General features: G+C 40.0%; 1 protein-coding gene across 6 annotated transcripts in view; it reads right to left on the bottom strand.

The window, feature by feature from the left end:
• The window catches only part of FARS2 (phenylalanyl-tRNA synthetase 2, mitochondrial), a 606,910-nt gene that overhangs the window by 403,561 nt on the left and 184,676 nt on the right, over positions 1-18,673 (bottom strand). For all 6 annotated transcript variants that reach the window (XM_087857913.1, XM_045811628.2, XM_087857912.1 and 3 more), the window contains one exon: positions 5,897-6,028. In XM_087857913.1, coding sequence (XP_087714039.1) covers positions 5,897-6,028 — 132 coding nt within the window. The remainder of the gene's footprint in view (positions 1-5,896; positions 6,029-18,673) is intronic.

Genomic DNA, 18,673 nt, shown 5'->3' with positions numbered 1-18,673 from the left:
CTGAAGGAAACATGCATCCTCAGGAATGAAAGAAGAGCAAGAGAAATTGCAAACAGTTAGGAAAATAGAAAACTATAGTCTGTTACGTTCTTTAAAATGCATATGACTTTTTAAAGCAAAAACTCTAACACTGGTGAGGTGTTCAATGTAGACAGACATAATACATGTACCATAACAACATGAAGGTGACTGAGAACACAGGGTGAGGCCAGAGTGCCTATTTTAACATAAATAAAACAGACTTCAAGAAAAAGAAAAGTATCAGAGATAAAGATGATATTTCATAATGATAAAAGGGGCAATTCGTGCAGAAGACGTTAAGAGTTATAAAAGCATATACATCTAATGATATAGCTTCAAAACACATGAAGAAAAATTGATAGAATAAAAGAGCAAACAGACAAGACCATAATCATAGTAGAAAATGTTAACACTCTTTTCTGGGAAATTGATAGAACATTAGGACCAAAAAGAAAAAAAAAAAATCAGTAAACATAAAAGAGCTGAACACTATTCAATTACATTGATCTATTTGACATTTCTAGAACATTCCACTCTTAAGTTTCTTCTCAAAGGAAATGGAAATACATAGGCACACCAAGACTTTTATACAAATATTCATAGCAGCTTTATTTGCAATAGCCAAAAGTGGGAACAACCTAAATGTCCATCACCAAGTGAACAGATAATCAAATTGGGGTATATCTATACAATAAAACAATACTCAAAACAAAGAGGAATGAATGAGGCATACAACCTTGGTCAATATGCACAATAACATGGATTAATCTCAAAAATCATTATGCTCAGGGAAAGAAGCAAAATGATTCCACTTATATAAAACTCTGGAAAATCCAAACTAATCTATAATTACAGAGGTAGACCAGTGACGGGATGGAGGGAAGGACAGATTACCAAAAGGGCAAAAGGCAACTTTGGCTGGTGATGGAAAGGTTTATTATCCTGATGGTTGCTATGGTTTCTTGGGTATATACATATGTCAAAAATGGAACAAACTGTATAGTTTAAATATTCATAGTTCATTACACTTCAATTATACCCCAATAAAACTGGGGAAAATATTCAACTTAAAAACAGGGTTTTCAAAGCAAGGTCTGACCATTCACAAGAATTATCTAGGGTATTTGTTTAAAATGCATATCTCAGTCCTCATTCCAGACCTACGGAACCTGATGCAAACAGACATTTTAAGGAGACTCGCCAGGTGATTACCAGGCACATATTGAGAAACACTGCTCAAGGCCCAGTTCAAATGCCACCTCCTTTCTGACACCTGCACTGATGTAACTGACGGACGTAGTTTCCTCTTTACAACTCCCAGAGCTCCATCTCATGAAAGGCACTTATGTTACCAGCTCTAATTATATAGTCTCGTCTTCCCTCCTACACTCCACGTTTTATAGGGAGATGTCATATCTTACAGTTTTTGTGTCTTCCTCTTTGGCTAGCACAGTGCCTTACACACAAAAGATGCTGAGCAGGTGAATGGCAAGTCTGCCTGTATATAATAACATGCCTGGTACAGGCACACATCTTGGTTGATGCCATCTAAAAGTTCACCAACTTAGATTAATAACACTGAATGTCACAAGTGTGTGTAGAGGCTGCAGAGATTGGCTACCAACGAGAGGAACAGACTGGAAATAGATTTTCACTCACATAGGAAAAGAAGCATTAGGTATGCCACCTGGACATGCAAGCAAAGTATATAAAGTCCACAACTCCTTGCAAACAGGAACCTAACTTATTTGGGACATACACTTCAAATACCCATATTTCCAGCATTCCATCCTGAATGTAGCAACCAGAACAAGGCCTTGGCAAAATCTTCTCCACTCTCTCCATCCTCCCCATTCTGCCCACTGTACCTCCGTTACAAATACTTATTACCACACCGTATTGTAATCACTTCTCTGTATGTCTTTGTATGCTGTGCTATTCCCAAAGGCAAAGACAATGCTTATTTCGCTTTTCTACAGCCTTAGAAGGAATTCAAGAAAAATGTGACAAATGAACAACAGCAACAAAGAAAGACTGTTAAAACTGGAAACTGTTCATGTACATATTTACAAGGTTTTTCCCAAAAGAGGCCACTTTTAAATTTGAACAAAAGGTAAGGAAAGAGATTCCATTCTTTTTTTAAGTTATTTTCCACTACAGGGCTTTTTCTATCCCTTGGCCTATGTGCAATCTTCTAAATTTCACAGGGGCTCAATAAATGGTAAATTCCTTTCCGGCACGATCACAGCCTACAGTCACCCCCGGTGATGGTTTTAGATGTTTGTGCCCCATATATTACCTGAAAAGACATTAGCAGAGTGAGTCAGCCCAACGGGAAATAAGGGTGTAGTGTTCGGGGACGTGACTCAGTACTGCCCTCGAAACATCTCCTCAAGAAAAAAACAATCAAATCATCACGACAACAGTCACCACCCACATCGCAATTACTAAATCTAAGAAGTCTGAAAGTAAGGGTGAAGACACTATAAATTAAAGAAGGAGAAATAAAGTAAAATTCTATAAGCCATGTGGAAGAGCATTATCTTATTCCAGGGGAAAAACAAAAACAAAAAACTACATCAATGCCATAGTTGACTTAAATGTGTAATGAAGTGTTTTCACTGACTATTCATATTAGCAATCTAATTTCGCCCTTTTAATTAAATGCCTTCTATCATAGGAGATAACATACATGATGGCTGGGCCCTTCTACAGGCATAACAAGTAAAACAGAACAGAGAGAGCTCTGTTTGCTGTTGTTTGTTTCATTTGGTCTCATTTCTTCATTCTATGTTAGACACAATCATTTATTTGAAATGGATTTCTAGCCATTTCAAAATCACATAATTTACTAGCTGGGTAGCACAGCCTGGTACCTTCTCGGCCTCTGTAAATGGGGTTAATACCAGCGTCTACATCGGAGCCTTGTTCTCAAGGCTAAAGGGAGGAAAGCCTTTAAAGCCTTCAGTGAGGTGGGGGCCCATAGGAAGGGCTCAAGTGTGGCAGCTCCTATCACTGGCCCATCAGGGCTTCTTTGGCTTCCAGTTACTTCAGCACTTACCTACACCTCTATGAGACCTTTAAAGAAGGAGATCTACAACCATCAATTTCAGTGTTTCTTGGAAGTTCTACTTTTTTTTTTTTTTAAGTAGGCTCCATGCCCAGTGTGGAGCCCAACGCAGGGCTTGAACTCAAGACCCTGAGTTCAAGACCTGAGCTGAGATCAAGAGTCAGATGCATAACCCACTAAGCCACCCAGGCACCCCCGGAAGTTCCACTGTACCAGGCAGGGGAAGGGAGGGGGAGGTGGGAGGGAAGGAAATGTCAGAGAAGTGGCAAAACGGAACTAGAGAGATGAGGCGTGCACAGTCTGCCTTTCTCAGGGCCACAGAAACTCAGAAAACAGAAAATTAGCTGTTCTTACAAATAATGCCTGTGGTTAGTGATTGCCACGCACACAGTTTAAAATTTTTTAACGCCAGGTGTCAAAACACATCTGAGTCTGAGAACACAGAGCAGAACTATGTCACAGTAACTTCAAGTTCAAATAGCAAAGCCCACACAGAATTCCTTTTACAAAATCATCTCTTCTTCCGTTTCTTGTCTCCCTCTCTTGCAAGATATTTAATTTAAATTTTATCTGTACAATTTCCCACCAACTCAGAGCACATTCTACCACAAGTGTGAACCTTTCAAACATACTTGCATCTTAGATGTCCTGGTTTGATTTTGCTTAATTTTTTTTTTCTTTCCCTTCGTCATCTCCTTCAAGAATACCTGACATGACTGATCTAATCGGAAACAGCAGTCTCATTAATGTGCAATAATGACTTGGAAACCTGTTTCAGGTAACTGTATTCGGCCAATTACCGTATGGATAAACCTCATAAAAAACCATCAAGGATACTGGAAAAGATACAACGAAGCAAAATTCCCAGTGATCAACCCCTGACCAGCTCGCTCAGTTCTGGCCCCTGACAACACACACTCCTGGGAGGAAGGCTGGAATTCCTTGAAATCTTCTAAGAAACAAAACAAAACAAACAAAAACACCACAGAAGTATTTGGAACTAGCTCCTACTCAGGAAGAGATTAAATCTTACATGTTTGCTTCCAATATTTTGTGTTTTCTACTAAGACGTGTATTATAGGGGTATACCTAATAGGTATATTACCTATTAGGCTAATTGTCCTGTTGTCTCTTACTAGTCTTAATTTTCTTTTTCCTTCTAAAATCACTCAAACTAGAATCATGGGTACTAAGATGACAAGATCAAAGAGGTAATCGAGTTCCAGTTAGTTAGAAATCATTCCTGTGAAAGGCAGGACAGCCTGTTTAAATATTTCAAGGGGACTCTCTGTTGATAAATGGCTCTAACCATTGGGGGAAAAAAATTAAAGACAACATCAGCAATTAATTTTAGTCAAGATTTACTATGTGCCAGACCTTGTGCTAACAGGCATGTTACACGTATCACCTCAATTAATCCTCACGATGAAACTTTGAGGAAGGTATCATCACATCCATTTTAACTATGAGAAAACTAAGACTCAACTTGCCCAAAGACACACAGCTGTCAACTGACAGAAAACCTAAGACAGACAGCCAGGCCCGAGCCTCACAGCTTTTACTCACAGCCCCTAATAATGCGACCTCTCTGTTCGTCTTCTCTAGGTCAGATCTTCAAATATGTGAAAACCAACCAAGAAGCATCTGGCACTGCACTACGTTTTGCCCCAGGCTTCCTTGGCAGAATGGAGAGGTATCTGTGAGCTGAGTCCAGGCCCCTGCAGACAGAGGTTACCTATGAGTAAGAAGGGAAAGCCAGGCCTCCGGTCTCCCAGGCGTGATACCACAAATCTTGCACCTCCCTGCCACCTCATCTCTTCTGTCTCACTCCAACCCTAATCTCCAACCCCATGACCTTACCTACAGTCTCTCCACATTTCTTAGTCACCAAGAGGGGCTGCTCTTCTCCATTCTGCTGCACGAGGCCCTATGACCAACCCTGACCTGGAGCTACTGCCCTCCAAGGCCAAAGAGCAAATGTCCTACTGTGGGAAGTGGGGAGGGACGCAGTGCAATCCACATCAGTTTCGCTCCCCTTACTGCTTATGCAGTGAGCTCCTGCTCAAACACCCAATCCCAACTGCCTTCCCATGGACGATTTACACTCTGAAAAAATATGTTTTAATTACATTCAGATAGTGATTAAAAAAAAGAAGACAGCTCTGAAATTAAGTTTAGAAATACTCATTTTTATTAAGCGATGGTCCTGCAGAGAAGAGCTGTAAAGATCTTTCTCAAGTACCTACAGATACAGGTAGGATTTAATGAGGGGCCTAATTTTCCCACTTAACCTCAGTCAGGTGGCACTGCCAACACCAAGGGCAGCAAACAACACAACTTTACAGGTCTGAGTATTTTTATATTGTATTTTGTTGTATTTTCAGAAATATCTTGAATTTGGGGCACTATCATAAATGAAATAAGAACAAGAAAGGATTATACATTGGCTTTGTTCTTAAATAGTTTGGAAGACAAACTGCACTCATGTGATATGCATCAAATGCTGATGGGCAATTGCAAAACAACAACCAAATACGAAATTATGAAGTACAAGTCCAACACTTAAATGTTAACAAGGAAGATCTCCAAAAACAAGAAGTCTTTGCAAAATTAGATGTGAGAAATTAAGTTCTTCGAGTTAAGTGTCAGGGATAAGTCTGGAGGGCAAGAGGAGGAGAGAAAGATGGTGAGGGGATCCCCACAGGGGCATGTAAATGCATATGAAAATGACTATAAAAATGAAGTTAAAGGAGAAGAAAGTTTTTTTACGAGAATCTATAAATAAAACTCTGGATTCTTTTCTACCTGAATTTACCAGTTGCTGTTCCATCACCCCACAGCCAAGCACTTCAAGCCATTCTCCATGGAAGTTGATCTCCATCTCAAAGGAAGGATGAGTAAAAGGAAAGTAGCAGTCTACCCATCTAACGTCCAGTCCTGCAAAGAGGCCAAATAAAAACAGAGAGTGTTAAAAGGCAGTCTGTCCTTCCTTATGATCAAGCTTGCCCTTCGGCTAAGGACAACAATTACGACATTCTGAGTAAAATAAACAGCAAACAAACTCATTTGCAACACGTTAAGGGGAGGCCATAAATCTTAAAACTTGTGAAAAACTGGGCATGTCTTTTTCAATATGAAAAACACTTTGTGCAGCTCCAGGACCCTCTAAAACCCAATCAATCACTTGTCAAATCCCTTCAAACACCTGGCAGAGGGAAAAAATTAGGTCAAGATCATGGGAAAGCAGGTGATTCTGCTAGTTCTATAAATGAAAATGCTATCTTTTCAGAGTTAAAGAAAAAGGAGTTTTTCTATATATCCTGCAAACTTACCTATCAATTTAGGATAAGCTAATCAAGTTTTACTTCCATAAGTGTATATATATATATATATGTGTGTGTGTGTGTGTGTGTGTGTATATATATTAAATTAAGTTTATAAGAACTAATAAAAAATTAAATAAGATCACCTAATGTAAGGAAAACATCTGGAAAGTCAATTTTTTGTTCTACAGAGGAATGACAAATATTCACACATCTAAACAAACAAGTAAATGCTAGAATGAATTTCTCAATAAGCAATCTTGAACATGGCACTCATAAACAATATTATTAATTAACAAAGGAAAGACTAATGAATTAAAAACAATTAAAGCCTGCAAAGAGTGGAAGTCACTAACAGCAGAAAAAGCAGACAGAAGGTCACGTGGAACAAGATGCCCACCGTGAGGAACACAGAAAAGTGGGCAGCTGACAAATCATCTGTGGTCTCCTGCCCACGCTCCCGTCACTTTGTGTAATGATCTTTCTCCTCTTCTTTAAGCAACGCTCCTGATTCCATTTCTCCATGGTAACATGACCTCCTATGAATTGAAAATACTGTCTTTTCTCACCTAAGACTATCTGCATTTCAAACCTTGCGGGAATCAGAATGTGAAATGAAAAAATAATAATAACAAAAATTGCTTGCATTTATTGAGGACTTACTATGCCTCTGTCAGCCCACTTCACAGGTACGGAAAAAGATGATTAGAAAGGTCAAGTGTTCTGCCCCAAGGCACACAGCGAGCAGATGACTAGGGCACACCCAGGTCTGCCCTACTCCGAAACTCCTGCTCTTAACAATTAAAATATAATTCCCTGCCCATCAAAAGAAGATATTTCAAGAATCATAAAGCACATGGGAACAGAATTATAAAACATGGGGGGACCTTCCCTATGCCCAGATGACAAAGGACAAGGAAGGCTTTCCTTTCATTGTTCTAAGAACATTTTAGTTGCCTTTATTTTCCTACTTACCTGCTGTCTATACCAAGTGACAACTGATTTCTGTCATACCAGTAATACCGTATCTCCCCCTAAATTAATTCATTTAATTCATTATCTGCTGTCACAGATAAACGTTACACTGCACATAAAATACAGTGCACAATCTGACACACTGACAACATGTACACACCCATGAAACTGTCACCACGATCAATATAATTAACATATGCATCACCCCCAAAAGTTTCTCAGTGCCCTTTTGTAACCCTACCCACCTGCCTGTAGCCCCTACCTCTTCTCCTCACCCCCACATCCCCAGGCACCTGCAGATCTCCTTTCTGTTCCTACAAAGGAGTTTGCATTACCTAGAATTTTATAACAATTGAGTCATACAGCATGTACTTTTTTTTTTTTGGTACAGCTTCTTCCACTCAAGAGAATGATTTTAAGATTAACCCATGATTCACAAGATTCACCCATGATTCCCATATCAATAGTTTCTTCCTTCTTTTTTTTTTAAGACTTTATTTATTTACTTATTTAAGAGAGACAGTGTTTGCGCTTGACAGAGAGCGTGAGCAGGGGGCGGGGGACGGCTGGGCAGAAGGAGAGGAAGAAACAGACTCCCCGCTAAATAGGGAGCCCCACGCTGGGCTCGGTTCCAGAACCCTGAGATCATGACCTGAGCTGAAGGCAGATGCGTAACTGACTGAGCCACCCAGGTGCCCCTAGTTCTTTCCTTCTTGTTACTGAATAGATTTCGCCAACAGTCTTTCTAAAGAGGGGAAAAAGCCGGTCCTGTTGCAGGCCATTGGAGAAGTGTCTTCAGGTCCCCTGAGCAGTTCTGACTTTTCTGGACGGAAGCCACTATGTGCAGAGCAGGTGAATATTTGCCACTATGTTCTGAGAAGAAGGTATCAGTACACCTTTCTGTTTGTCCATCTTTGGGACCAATAATCCCCTACCATATTTTTATTAAAAAGCTGCAGAGGGGGGCGCCTGGGTGGCACAGCGGTTAAGCGTCTGCCTTCGGCTCAGGGCATGATCCCGGTGTTATGGGATCGAGCCCCACATCAGGCTCCTCCTCTATGAGCCTGCTTCTTCCTCTCCCACTCCCCCTGCTTGTGTTCCCTCTCTCGCTGGCTGTCTCTCTGTCAAATAAATAAAATCTTTAAAAAGCTGCAGAGGCAGTCCGGCCGGAAAACAGAAACGTGTGAGGCACTGGGATATGTAACTGGGTGCCGAGGGACCGGCAGATAAACCATTTTTATCATTCTTTTTTGTAACTCCTGGCAGATAAGCACAAATCACCTAGTGAAAACAATTTAGAAAAACCAATTTCGTTTACATGGCTTGGATCAAATTCTACCAAAAGCAAGATGAGTATTCAGGGTTAACAGGATGATTCCATCATGACATAATTAAACATCACCTGGAACAGAGTTAGGTGAGGTCTACACAAATTAATTTTTCTTGCATATCCTTATTTTATTCCTTTGGACAAGCTAAATGCATAGAATTTATGGGTTTTTTTTTAAAGATTTTATTTATTTATTTGAGAGAGAGAGACAGAGATAGCAACAGAGATAGTGAAAGAGAGCAGAAGTGGGGAGGAGAGGGAGAAGCAGGCTCCCCACTGAAGGGAGCCTGATCCCAGGACTTTGGGAGCAGGACCTGAGCCGAAGGCAGATGTTTAACCAACTGAGCCACCCCGGCACCCCACACAGAACTTAGTTTATATTGCTTTATATCTCACACCTGTAAAACCTTAAGTCCAACCTCCCCAGTCAGAGAGAAAGATTATTTCAGATATTACTAAGCCCTGAAAATAATCACAAGTGTTGATTAAAGTAATTCTATTATCAATTTGTATTAGCCCAAACTAAATCCCTACTGCATAAAGTCTATGGGAAGTGAAGCCTGCGTAGAGACAGGACTCTCTCTCCACACACCCATCTGCGATGTTGTGCTGATGGTGTCAACAGAGCACAAGGACTGAACCGGAAAGTGATGTAAGGATCTTGCCCCTTCTCTGGGAACCTTCTTTTACCAATGGGTTTTGGCCACTTCTAGAAGTAGGTAAAATGATAACTTTGGATTAAAATGTGTTTAATGTTGAATAAATTCTTAAGATGAAATGTCCATATGTTGGTTGCATTAACCCTTGCTCTTTTTGGGTTTTAGACTTCAGTCACCCTGGTCCTTACAGGCAGGCGTCTGTCAGGAGCAAGGAAAGTAACCGCTCCCCACTGAAAGCTCCACCTACAGAGTGTGGAAAGGCAGGGAAGTTAACCAAAGTTCTTCAGAATACATGAAAATGATTAGTATTACTCATTTGTGGAGCAGAATCCATTGATAATAATATCACAGAAACTAAGAAAATATAGATTGGCAAAAGTTACATCCAATGGGGCTAGAACATTTTTAATCCTCTTCACCTCCTTGGACCCTTTGTTAAAAGTTTCCTTTTGAAATCTACATGACCTTGCAAAGAATGCCAAATCCATACACCATTCACCCTCTGTGTTCCACTTCTTTAAAGACTTCAGATCTTCAATTCTGCTTCCTTCACAACAACAGGCATGAGCCAAAGTCTCTGAAACCCAGCTTTTGCGGAAGCTTGTAGCTCTGCTTCAAACACAAATGGTCCTTATTAGAATGTAAATTCTATTAGTTAATGGATAATTTTTGCCAAAACACCATATTTTTTATATTTTCTAACAATTTAAATTGACACATTAGCAGTAATTTTTTTTCAAATCACTAGTAATGGAATCATTTATTGAACACTTTTATGTTATACCCAAAATACACTTTCTTATTTTCTCCCCATAACCTCAAAACTATAGGAAGGATTAATATATTGGGTTGAAAAAGCATCTTGACATACAGCTTGTATTGAAAGATATGATACTGGACAGCCAGCTAAAACCTTAGCATGGCTTAATTCACATGCCAAGTGTGAACTGTATCAGGAGTCAGTAAAAAAAAATCCACTAAAAACTGTATATTTTGTGTTACATATTAGTAGAGGAAGATTTTTTGAAAATATGTCCAAATCATATGGATTCATTATGCATTAGACCGATCTCTTATTGGGATGTTAGAGGGAAATTAAATGCACAGGCATTCTATATCTAATGGAAAATCATGCCAAAGATTTTCCTTTTGCTTTTTGTTTGCTTGCTTGGTTGGCTGGTTGGTTGGTTGGTTTGGACATAATGATTTACTAAACCATATTTATAAATGAAGCTCAGAGCTTTTTAAAATTGCCTTAGAACTCCGCGAGACTATAGCAACTATCAAAAATTATACACCTTAATTTTTAGCTGAGAGCCAAACAGAAGAAAGAACACCTGAGAATAAACCAAAGCTGATTCGAGTCTCAGATTTCTACCTTTTTCCTGTGAAACAGTGGCCAGGTTAATTAAGCTCTCTGAGACTGCCTCTTCTCCCCACTGTGTATAATGCCGGCTATCTCACCAGGGTCTTGAGTAAAGAACCTATGGAAGGAGTCCAGGTTTTCTCGAAGGCAGAGATGACCCTCTTTGGCGATGTGGGCACTCACTCTGCTTTCTCTCCTAAATGAGGATGATGATTTTGTTTAAGAATAAAGAAAGCACAACGTCAATTGGGACCTCAGAAATGATTAGTGAAAATTCCTGCAGCACAGCGCTGTGAGCTCAGATGGGAGAACGGTAGTTAGAAGTCTAGTTCTCTCAGCTCTGGGGAGGTATTCCCTGCCCCTACCGGCCACAGAGAACCGGGGGCATGGGAAAGGCAGCACTGCCTCTCAACTGCTTTGTGTATCAGCCTCAAAACTGCTGTATCCTTGGAAAACCAATCGGGGACACAACGAAGGGGAGCTGTGTAGGGGGGTCTCCTCCCACCTACCCCTGTCTCCTATGCAATGCTGCGGTGCTTAACCTCCCTAAAGTACCCCCCTTCATCGTAGAGCTCATATAATACATTTAATTGTCCTGACTTATTGGCTAACTAAGGGGTTCTTCCTCTGTTTCCCAGACCCCTTATATTTAAAGATGAGACTTTGCTATCAGAACCACCTCCCAGAGGTGTGAGAATCTGGATTTTAAAAGGCTGATGGCCCAAACTAGAACATGTACCAGTGATTTTATATATCCTACCAAAGCTTCCCTCCACTGAAGCAGATAATTTTTTAAATTGACTATACAAATATGCAATTAATAAGTGCTATTGGGCATTAATTTTTCAACAGGTTTTTCATTGGTTGGTAGCAGAGAAATAGAATGTAGCGCTATGATACGAGGGCCGCTCCTCATGCTTTCTGCACAGGATTCAGTATGCATCCAAGGAAGGAAAGCAAGGTGGAGAGAAAAAGGATGAACGGCTAAAAATAAATTCTTAGAAAAACTAAGATCATCCTAGATGACTACAATCTCATTAGGGAAATTACCCGGCCACCAGTGTCAAAGTTACTTGACAATTTCATCCTTTCCACTTCTGTTTAATTGAATTAAGAACTACAGCCCTCTAAACTGAAAATACAGCAAGCAGCATACAGGCTTTATTTTTTTTTCCTACAGATTCCTCAATATCTCTCTATTCCTACAGCTATCTTTAAAAAAATTATTTTTTTTTAAGCCTGGGCAGCTCAGTTGGTTAAGCATCCAACTCTTGACTTCAGCTCAGGTCATGATCTCAGGGTCATGAGACTGAGTCCCACATCAGGCTCCGAGCTAGGGGTGGCACCTGCTTAGGATTCTCTCTCTCCCTCTCCCTTTGCCCCTCCCCCTCTTCTCTAAAAAAAAAAAATTAATAGATAATATGTTCACAGGGTTCAAAATCAGAACACTGTAAGAGGATACATTTTACTATATAATACAGCATGAGTGACATCACAAGGAACAAAACTTTTGTGACCATGTGAGGTGATGGATGTTAACTAAACTTATTGTGGTGATCACTTCAGAACATATATACACGCGAAGTCATTACGTTGTATCCCTTAGACTAGTACAACTTGTATGTCAATTGTATCTCAATAAAACTGGGGGAAAACAGGGCATCAGTTTAAGTTTCACTGCATCCCTGTCCCTATCCTACTGCCTCTTCTTGGACCCTCCTCCTGGACCCATACTAGGGTTTCCTTCTTATCACCAGATGTAAGCAAAGACAAACATGTACATCTATTTTTCCTCCCTTCTTATATAAAAGACAGCATTCCTGCACATTATTCTGCACCATGCCTTTTTCACTTAATGATATGTTCTGGAGGCCTCTCTACCAGCATACACACAGCACGTACCTCCTCATTCCTCTCCTTACTCCCGCACAGTGTTCCAGCAAGTGGCTCTGCCACATTTATGTCAGAAGACCCTCATACTTGAAATATATCCATTATTCTGCCATGAACAACAATGCTGCAACAACTTACCCTGCTGGTCAAAGAGTAAATGTTTTATAGTTTTAATACCGTCCTCTGTAGGAGTTGTACCACTTTGCACTCCCGTTAGCTCAATACTTTTCAAGGGGGCCAAGGCCACACAACTAATCAGTAAAAGAGTCAAACCCGAGCTCAGGTCCTGGCTGAACATTCAGGGTATCTGCTGGGTGCCGAGACAAGACGACCCAGGCTGACTTCCCTGTGCAGCTCCCACGTAGCCAATGCAGAAGCCGAGCACATGGGTAAGATTCCCAGGTTCCCGCTGCGTTCCTCACCCTTGCTGTCTGTTTGCATCTCCTGCCTCTCCCCCAGCAAATGAGCAGAGTGTCCTCTGGACTGAGTAACCACATGGCTGGCAGCAATGAGGAAGAGGAGGCACAGGTAAGGCTTGAGGCAGCCGCGTGGGAATATGAATGTTGACTCCATTTCCAAAGCCCACCCCACATGCGGCATGAAGTCATTCACGACTTACAGTGAATTCCCCATGTAGGGTCTTAGAAACCTGGCAATGCTATTACAGTGACTCTTCAGCACACCATGTATACCCTATGTGTCCACACAGCCATTTACCCTTGCGTCCAGGACCACAGACTGCTAAGTGGAAGAGAATCATCCCAACTACACAGTTAATGTTAAACATTACCTTTTCTCTCTCAGAGAGGGAAACAGGGTAATAAAATTCTCTGGCGTGGGACCTCCACAGCACACAGCAGAAGCTATTAGCACTACTTCAGCCACAATGACTCCCTCCGCTAAGACATTCCCAAAGCAATAGGGGAAAAAGAAAAACCCAGCGTTTTCTATCACCAACAGTGACAGTGTAAGTGATCACACAGCTATTAGCACAGTCTTCTACTTGGTGGAAAGACTGGTGTGATGAAGTGTTGTTTCAGCCTCTTGCCCTGAACACGGGACACAGGAATCCTTTTGATTAGGACTTAGATCTGGAAATGATATTATCATCTCTCCACCTCACAATGGCTTGAAAAATGGAGTGTAGCACCATTTAATGGCCCCTCCTTCCAAATCTGGGCATGGGGTCAGAGGCACAAGGATAAGTGACTGGTCTCTGGCTATGTAGGGAGCAGAGGGGACAGATAGCTTAACAGCAACCCGGCCTGGGGTGAGCCACAGCCACAGGCCCTTTGGCCCTTAATCTTCCTCATCAACCATTCCCAAAAGATGGTACACAGACAAACCTTCTAGACAGAAGGCTCACACTCCACCCTCCACAAATCTGATCGAAGAGACATGGGTAGGTGGGTCATACTGTATGGAAAGAGCAAGCCTAGATCTAGGATCAAATCCCAGCTCCACCATTTTAGCCAAGCAAGTTCCTTACCCTCCCTCACTGCCTCCACTTTGCTTAAAATAAGAATACTTACAGAGTTTTGATAACAATTCAGTAAGGAAAAGCATATGAAGAACCTAAACGCCAAATGGGTGATTTTTTATTTTTATTTATTTATTTATTTTAAAGATTTTATTTTATTTATTTGACAGAGACAGCCAGCGAGAGAGGGAACACAAACAGGGGGAGTGGGAGAGGAAGAAGCAGGCTCCCAGCGGAGGAGCCTGATGTGGGGCTCGATCCCAGAACGCTGGGACCATGCCCTGAGCCGAAGACAGATGCTTAATGACTGCGCCACCCAGGTGCCCCCCAAATGGGTGATTTTTAAATTGAGTGTCACAAAAGTCAGGCCATAATCTAAAATATCTTTCACCTTTTTATAAAAGTATGAAAAAATAAGCATTTCTAAATTGCATTCCTAAGGTAATCAACATTTGCTGTTCATTTATGCTGTGCTGAATCCTTTGCAGGTCTTCTCTAATCTTTACACTGGCATAAGGCTGGCATAAACACTGCTCAGTAACTACCACTATTCCCATTTAACAGAAGAAGGAACGGTGGTCACAACGGCTTACATATCTAATCTAAGTTTACACAGTAAATGCCATAATCAGAATTCAAAACCAGGTGTCAGACAATAAAGCCCTATGCTGCCCTCCACTGGAGCAGAAAACAAAAAAACTATACTAACTTGACTTTCCATGCAAAGTGGCCTTACAAGACCAAAAGGACACCATCAGACTCCTTGTTTTTCCAACACATTACAACAGGTATGATAAAAAGGAAAAACCGAAAAGGTAAAACCTACATTCAGAGGTAAGAGGAATACTCCCATAGGCTAGAAACAGAACAGAAATGCAAAACCGGGAGAGAGGAGAAAGCACAGTGCTGCTGGACTTGGGGTGCACACTCAGGAAAAGGAGCCAGGAGCCTGCCTTCAGAAGGATACTGTGCTACTGGCTCAGGAGCTGCGGGAGGCTAAAAGCTTAGTTAGATGCGGGAACGGAGTAAGCCTCATGCCCGTAGAAGAAGAGTGACAAAAACTCACCAAGTACAGCCTGCGGCAGGAGCTCTGAAGAGCTGTAGGCTCAGAGATCCAAGCCATGGGTGTTGGATCAGTCATCATCTAAATCAGAGCTCGTTAGCACATCTGACGGATCTTTCTAGTCCGTTCTGGATTTCAGGCCTAGAGAGCTACATGGAATCAACTGCAAAGCCACATAAAGGAGAAATAAGCAAAGTAGGAGAGGGCAAGAGGGAGGAACACAGAGAAAAGGAGAAAAACAAGAACAAAAATCCTCCACTGAATAGGAACCTGAAAACCAAAATTCCAATTGTAAAGTCGAAAAATACATACATAAATAAATAAATACATACTTAAATAAATCCACTGCTAAGTAAGCCAGCCAACAAAACCAACCATCAGATATGAATTCACTCCAGATGAGATTAATTTTCTAAAACAACCTGATATTTTAGGGGCACCTGGGTGTCTCAGTCAGTTGAACATCCGACTCTCGGTTTGGGCTCAAGCCATGATCTCAAGGTCCTGAGACTGAGCCCCATGGGGGGCTCTGTGCTCAGCAGGGAATCTCCTTAGAATTCCCTCTGCCCCTCCCCCCCGGAAATAAGCAAATCTTAAAAAAAAAAAAAACCAACAACCTGGTATTTTTAAATAAGTATGTTTCCAGTATCCCAAGAGATACAATAAAGCACAATTTACTGATCTGTCCTAAAAAAAAAATTATAAGACAACCTTTTTGTAAACCAGATCGAAAACAATGCAACTTTAAGATTTTAGCCATCTTCCTACCAAATTCTGCTTTGAGAAGGAAAACACCACCCCCAGTTTCAAAGAATTCCTCTTATAAACATTAAGCATCATCAAAAAAGAAGCCAAGGAAAGACAAGAAGAGTAAGTGATGAGACGTGTAAGAACAATAAGAAAAGGTATATTTCTTTTTTTTCTTATTTTACAGTCCTCTACTTATGATTTTTCGACTTTACAATGGAGTGAAAGTGACATGCGTTCAGTAGAAACTGTACTTCTAATTTTGAATTTTGCTCTTTTCCCAGGCTCTTGTGCAGCAGCAAGCTGCTGCTCCCAGCCAGCCATGCGATCACAAGGGTAAGAACTGATACACTTCCAACCACTCCATATGCATACAACCATTCTGTTTTTCACTTTCAGTACAGTATTCAACAAATTACATGAGATACTCAGGACTTTTTTTTATCAGATAGGTTTTGTGCTAGATGATTTTGCCCAACTGTAGGCTAATGTAAGTGTTCTAAGCACAATTAAGATAGGCTAGGCTAAGCTATGACGTTTGGCAAGTTAGGTGTATTAAATGCATATTCTACTTAGGATGTTTTCAACTTATAATGAGTTTATCAGGACATAACCCCATCATAAGCTGAGGAAGATCTGCATCTAAAAAAAGGAATAGTCAAAGTGTCAAATGAAAAAGAAAGACTTCCATGTCTGGACAATGTGGAATAATGCATCAGTTTTACCTTTCCATGTGAAAAACTAAAAACAAAAAATGCCACATGAGACACTGGAGATCAGGTAAGCAAAGGCACTGATCCCTGAGAGGTGAGCCCTAACATTGCCCCAAGAGAGAATACAGAAAGAGACCAGAAGTCTTCCCAAGTTGAAGAGACAGAGCTGGGAGTCTAGACAAGTCAGGGTTAACTATAGTTCGTAGGACAGAGTGAAGGAGAGAAGAGGGCTGTACAGACAGAGAACCCTAAAGATCTGCAAAAATAATACCCTTTTAGTATTCAATTGAATACTGTCAGTGCTTGAACCTACTCAAGGCTAGAGAACAAACAACACAAAAAGATTAGAGGGAATAATGCTGGGAGCTCACAAGGACCAAGAATACTGCCAGTTCCCAAAAGCCAAGCAGAAAACCTAGTTATCAATGAGTTATCAGCTACAATACTAAAACAGGTCTTACATTGGTTGTGGACTGAAACCCTATGCTGTCCTGTCTAATAAGACTTAACAAGAAGGCCCAAAAGGATTAAGGTATTTCTAAGTAATTCCAGAACAAACGTCAGGAATATTATGAGGAATACAAAAATACTGATAGCATTACAAGGTAAAATTAACACTGCTTGGCATTACACAGAAAATTATCATGCAAAGAAGAAAAAAACAAAGTACAGAAAAATAAATAACAAGTCATCAACAAATGACACAGACAATAGAAGTACTAGAAAAAATACATTAAATATAATTGAAAATAGTATTCAATATGTTCAAAAAGTTAAAAGAAAGATTAAAAATGTTAAGTGGAGACAAAGAAGACATAAAAAAAGACCCTAATTGAAACAAATGAATGGGGTGAATAAGAAAGTAACACGGCTGGAATTAACAGATTAGACACTGCAGAAAAAAATAATTGGTGAACCTGAAGATACAGCAATGGAAACTATCCAAAAGGAAACACAGAAGGAGAAATAAAGAAACAACACCGAAAGAAAAGTGAACAGAACACCAATGAACTCTGAAGAAGTTTCGAGTAGCCAAATATAGATGTTATTGGAATCCCCAAAGGAAGGAAGCAATAGAGAAAATACATGAAGAAAAAATTTACCAAAATTTCTCAAATTTGATGAAAAATATAAACCCATCGATCCAAGCTCAATCAATGTCAGGCACACACACACACACACACACACACACACACACACGAAATCTAAAGAAAACTACACCTATGTAAATCATAACTAAATTGCTTAAATTCAATGACAAAAAATTTCAAAAACAGTCAAAGAGAAAACACACATTACGTACAGAAGAACACAGGCAAAAGCAAGAATGACGGCAGATTTCTAAAGAAAAACAACAGAAGTTACAAGAAACAGAAACAATATTTTTAAAGAACTAAAACAAACAAACAAAACTGTCAATCTTGAATCCTTTACCCAATGAAAATATCTCAAAAACAAAGACCACTGGACATAATAACTAGTTGGGTAAATATAAGACTTTTTTCTTATTATTTAAATATCTTTAAAAGCTAATCAACTGTTTAACACAAAAATAACCACAATGTATTTAGCAGTTGATAACACATATAAAAGTAAAATTCATAACACCAATAGCATGAAGTCCAGAAAGGGAGAGATCAAACTCTACTGTTGCAAGGCTCTTATACTACACATGAGTAGTATATTATTACTTGAAGATAGACTATGATAACTTACAGATATATACTATCAACCATAAAGCAATTGCTAGAATATCACAAAAAGTCATAGCTACTAAGCCAAACAAAGCAGAAAAAATGAAACAGTAAAAACTTGACAATTAATCCCAAGAAAGCAAAGTTGAAAAACAAAGAAACAGAGAAAGAAACAAGAACAAATATGACAAACACAACAAATAGCAAAATGATGATTTAAAGTCAACCACAGTTCAGTTAGCATAATAAAAAAACAAATGAAAAAATAAAGTTCATTTTAATAAAAAAAAACCCTCAACCACATCAACAACCACATAAACGCAAATCGTCTCATTAAAA

Source organism: Ursus americanus, chromosome 32, assembly GCF_024610735.1.
Source record: "Ursus americanus isolate L20-20 chromosome 32, mUrsAme1.1.p, whole genome shotgun sequence".
NCBI classification, from domain to species: Eukaryota; Metazoa; Chordata; class Mammalia; order Carnivora; family Ursidae; genus Ursus; species Ursus americanus.
Note: the sequence above shows the minus strand (reverse complement) of the source record. Positions and strands in the feature narration are given on the sequence as shown.